The sequence below is a fragment of the Olea europaea genome, unplaced genomic scaffold, assembly GCF_002742605.1.
Source record: "Olea europaea var. sylvestris unplaced genomic scaffold, O_europaea_v1 scaffold1662, whole genome shotgun sequence".
NCBI classification, from domain to species: Eukaryota; Viridiplantae; Streptophyta; class Magnoliopsida; order Lamiales; family Oleaceae; genus Olea; species Olea europaea.
This window is the reverse complement of record NW_019234286.1, coordinates 70745-75528: the sequence shown is the minus strand read 5'-3', so window position 1 is coordinate 75528 and position 4784 is coordinate 70745. Positions and strand designations below refer to the sequence as shown.

The following is a 4784-nucleotide window of genomic DNA, read 5'->3' as shown; positions in this document are numbered from 1 at the left end:
ATGAAAACTGGGGCCATTAATCCAAATTTGTCACTATTGACCGAGAAGTTGGTTGATGAATAAGACTGAACCAAAATTTGCTTATAGTGCTTTAATTAGGATGATGAGCAAGAACTGTAATTTTATCATTTTATACCACACAATATTATCGTAAACGAGAGTTAAAAAAAAATCGGTCGTACTTGAAGTTTTGGGCCTCTCTCTTCATTTGACATGTGATGAGAAAGCTATAGATAAATTCAATAGAAGGCAAAAATAAGAAATCGAAATAAAAATCAATATCCTAATCAAATTTATTAAAAATGGTGTACTTTATTAATAGACACAAGTTTAAAACAATCTTTATTGACACAAATGACATCAACTATATAGTGTCGTATTGACGAAAATAAAAATCAATCCACAAGTAAGAATACAAATACTGAAGCATTCAATTTCCCCAAGAATCTTATTTTCCGCTCTTGTTTCACCATGAGTAGAGGAGTGGAATACTTTGTTCATTCCAGAAGAAATTAGAAGGATCAACCTTGGTTTTCACTTGAGCCAACCTTTTAAAATTATTCTTGAAATATTTGATCCCCCAAATGCTAGCTTTTGCATAGCTTGTATTACCCTTGTCATTAACTCCTATATCAAGATCTTTGTAATTGAGATATGCAGCCCTTGGAAACCTTGAAACATAAGGAGTCATATAACTGTAAAGCTTTCTAATCCAATTTATATAATTTTGTGATGCTTCTACCTCTTCTTCGTCCCAAGACACCAAGTGCTGAATTTCGTACAAATTACCAGCTCTGTGAGGGAAGGGAATCGTAGATTCTGAAATTTCTTGCATTCTTCCACCATATGGAGACAAGAACATCTCAGCTTGCTCGGCTTCATCTTCAAAAAACAATTTCCATATTCCTTCAAGCCCATTCTTAGATATAGGTATTTGAACATAGTCCGATTTTGCTTTGAAGTATTGTACATTTGGCTGAGTCCTGTTCAGCAAGACATCGCGTGATTCTATGGGAAACCCAGTCCAATATACGACTGATTCTATCCAACTCATTTCAGTACAATCTTCTCTCTGCAAACCCAATTCTGGGAAGCTTCGTTGCATCAAAGGAAGCAACGTATCAACACCACCAAGGAACAATGAGTTAAATGTAGCCTGTATTGTTCTCTCGCCATATTGGCTTGAATTTACCCTTCGTATAAGGATCATAATGAGCAAATCTTTGTCGAATTTATGTGCGACATATTGCCATCGGTGTACAAGATTTGTTGCATTTTGATCCAAGGTTTTGTTAATTGAAAACACGGTGACTTTTTCTGGAACATCCACCAGTTGCACCTTCCAAGCAAGAATGACTCCAAAACTTGCACCTCCACCTCCTCTTATGGCCCAGAAGAGATCTTCACCCATGGAATTTCTGTCGAGAATTCTTCCATTGACATCAACCATGCGCGCATCAATTATATTATCTGCTGCAAGCCCATATTTTCTTAATATTGGTCCGTAACCTCCTCCACTGAAGTGTCCGCCAACTCCAACAGTAGGGCAAACACCAGCAGGAAACCCTAGGGTTTGACTGTTCTCTGCAATTCTATAGTATAGTTCGCCAATTGTTGAACCAGCTTGAACCCATGCAGTTTTGTTCTCAACATCAACGCTTATTTGCCGTAGGTTGATAAGATCAAGGATGACAAAAGGGACTTCTGATGTATAAGAAAGTCCTTCATAGTCATGACCACCACTTCGAACCCGTATTTGCAAGCCATTTTCTCTGGCGCAATATACAACAGACGGAATCTGGGATTCATGCATAGGGGTAACAATGACTAATGGCTTAGGCGTCGTGTCTGAGGTGAACCGAAGGTTTTTTATGGAGAAATTTAGGATGGATAAGTATGATGAGTTGTTTGGGGTATAAATAATATTGGAAGTGGAAGAGTTATTGTCTGATCGAAGGGACATACATTGAAGAAAATCATCGTGTCCATCAGAAGAAACTGCCCATGAACACGAAAAAATAACTAGAGAGGCAAATAAAAAGGAAAATAGAGTCTTCATCAGTGTTTAACGTAAAGCTGATTAATTTGTGTATTGCAGAGCATAGAACAGGTTCAATTTATAGTATCCTGAAGAAGCATGCTTATTTTGAAATTACAATGAATATTAATATGAACATCAGGTTTGAAATTCCTGCTATAATGATTGTATGTTAGCGAATGGTCTAATTAAATTTGCTGTCGTGTACAAGTTTCTCAACATTATTTTGTTCACTTACGTTATCTTTCCAAATTTTTATTTTTATTTATCATTATTTTTTTTTCTAGCTTAGGGAAGAAAATTATGTTTGCATGGTGTAACAGAGTAGTATTTTAAACAAGAAATGTATCCCATTGGTTATGTTGAATAATTAATTTATTTTTAGATTTTTCTTCAACGAAGAAGTCAAAAATTTCCAGATTATCTGATATTTCAGTTATATATTTTGACATTTCTTAAATTTAATTGAATTTATGACCTGCGTTTATGGACTCTGGTGAATTAATTGAATATCTATGCTTCTGGAATGAGCAGGATAACCATGAATAGACTTAAATCTACAATCTGTAAGAATTCAAAACTTGATTTGCATGCAAAGATTTTTATGAGCTGACTGAACATATTAATTCTAAATTTTTTCCGACACAAAATTTTTTAGTCTGTATTAAAAATCTCCGCATTGCAAATCTGAACCGCTTTGTCGAGACACGGTTTTAAAAGCACGTTACTGTGGGCGATTTTGTTGACTTGCTTGTTGCCCACACAAACACCTGGAATTATTCTCACCTTCGAGCTAGAACAGATTTATACAGTTTACTTATTGCCCACGAATTTTTAATTATACGTGTTTTTGGTAAAGAGTGAAAAGTAATTTAAATTTACTTATTTAAATGGAAAGTATACTTATTGCCCACGAATTTTTAATTATACGTGTTTTTGTTGACTTGCTTGCTGCCCACACAAACACAAGGTCGCGATCGTTGTTCTAATTTGTGATTAGTATAAGGTCTATGACATTGATAACTAAGGCACCCAAAAACTCTTAATTTGGATTAATTTGGTAAGTTAATAAACAGACAGTCTGCTGGTGATTTATTATCAAGCGAAGATGTAGGAAGTCCATTGATAAGATAAACTATAGCATTAAATGCATAAGACCAAAGAGAGAGGAAGAGAAGCACGGTGTAAAACAGGGGCCGACCCAGACATTTTTTATTGTAGGGTCAAAAATTAAGGATGTTCAAGTGGAATTCAGAAGTTCCAAGGATAGTAGACTTTATTCATTGGCACTTGAGCATGACTTGCATGACATCCCAAGTTTCTATTATGTTAAACACTGACATGACACATACATGAGTTTTCTAAAAACTAGAGATGAAGAAAAAAATATGAATAAATCATAACAGGAAATTTTTGGGTAAAAAAAAGGAAACCCAATAATTTTCAATACATGAACAACAATGAATACTTTTGCTATTGCAACAAGTCGGTTGGGTTTTTCAAGTTACAGAAGAATATTGTCATCAATGATAATCTCAAATGTGTGATATCTAATGATGGAACAAGAAAATAACAAATTGCAACAACAATATATGCAAATACTCAAGAGTGGAGCCAGAAATATTGTTTAGTTCGGATGAAATTTAATCAAGCTTGGAGTTTTTGGAGCCTTGAAACGTATATTAAATTTGGGCCAGTAATTTATAGTATGCAATATGCACTAATATTTTTCTTAACTAATCTATAAACTCAAAGCTCAATGAACAAATAAATAAAATGAAATATTCAATCTCAACTAGAGTTCGACCATGAATTTAGTGATGGCAAAAATATAAACCAATATTAGGATAATACTAAAATGACATAGTTTATATGACCAAATTCAAATTTTGTTCATTAAATTGTTGAACAAAATTTGAATTTATACAATTTTGATAAAGACCACTTAATTGATTAAATAATATAATAATCTCACTTAATGGACGGTAGGTTTTCCCAATTCACTCACACTCTAATTTCTCTCTATGCACTCTTTCTCTCACACTTGTGCCTGGAAGGCTAGATCCTTACTTTCTCTTTCTCTATCACACGGTCATGCATACAATAGATACAACCAATATATATAGTAATGGTAAACGGTGCAAATACTGACTCAAAAAAAAAAAAAAAAAACCAAAAATTTGTTGGGTCATTTGACCCCACATGACCCATATGGGTCTACCCCTGGTGTAAAAATGTAATGCTCGTCTCAGCAGAAGCTACATGTTGTGGTGTATATGGTTGTAATACATCAATTTAGTCAAACACAAAAAAAGGAAAAAAAAGTCAAACATATCATAAAAAAATAATAATTAAAATATATATATATATATATATATATATATAGGGAGGCGGTGGATTGATTTATATCAATCCACCCAAGTTCCAATTCCATTTAATAACACACACTACACACAAAGAAACGAGAACGAGCAAGAAAGAAGAAAAAAATAGGAAGAAAAAAAAATAAAATTGCCAACATGTTAGAAATAAGGGTCCGTTTGATTGCAAAGATAGAATTAAATTGAATTGAAAACAAATTCTAGGGAATTGAATTGCCTAGAAATTATTTTCCTGAAAATTGTAAATTATTATGTTTGATTTGTATAATTTTCCACATAGAAAATGTTGAAATAAAAATATTTTTTGGTGTTCGTTTAGCTTTGTTTTACATGAAAATTGTCAATTAAAAGGATAGATTTTACTG

The 4784-nt window shown here is 33.3% G+C and overlaps 1 protein-coding gene across 1 annotated transcript; it reads right to left on the bottom strand.

The window, feature by feature from the left end:
- Positions 1–269: 269 nt before the first annotated feature.
- On the bottom strand, positions 270–2095 carry LOC111377498 (cannabidiolic acid synthase-like). Its single transcript, XM_023000610.1, has one exon. It carries the CDS (start codon positions 2057–2059, stop codon positions 467–469), a length of 1593 nt encoding a protein of 530 aa, XP_022856378.1. The 5' UTR covers positions 2060–2095; the 3' UTR covers positions 270–466.
- Between the last annotated feature and the right edge of the window lie 2689 nt (positions 2096–4784).

Coding starts and splice junctions, on each gene's coding strand:
- LOC111377498 (XM_023000610.1), bottom strand. CDS start 2,059: ATGAAGACTCTATTTTCCTTTTTATTTGCCTCTCTAGTTATTTTTTCG.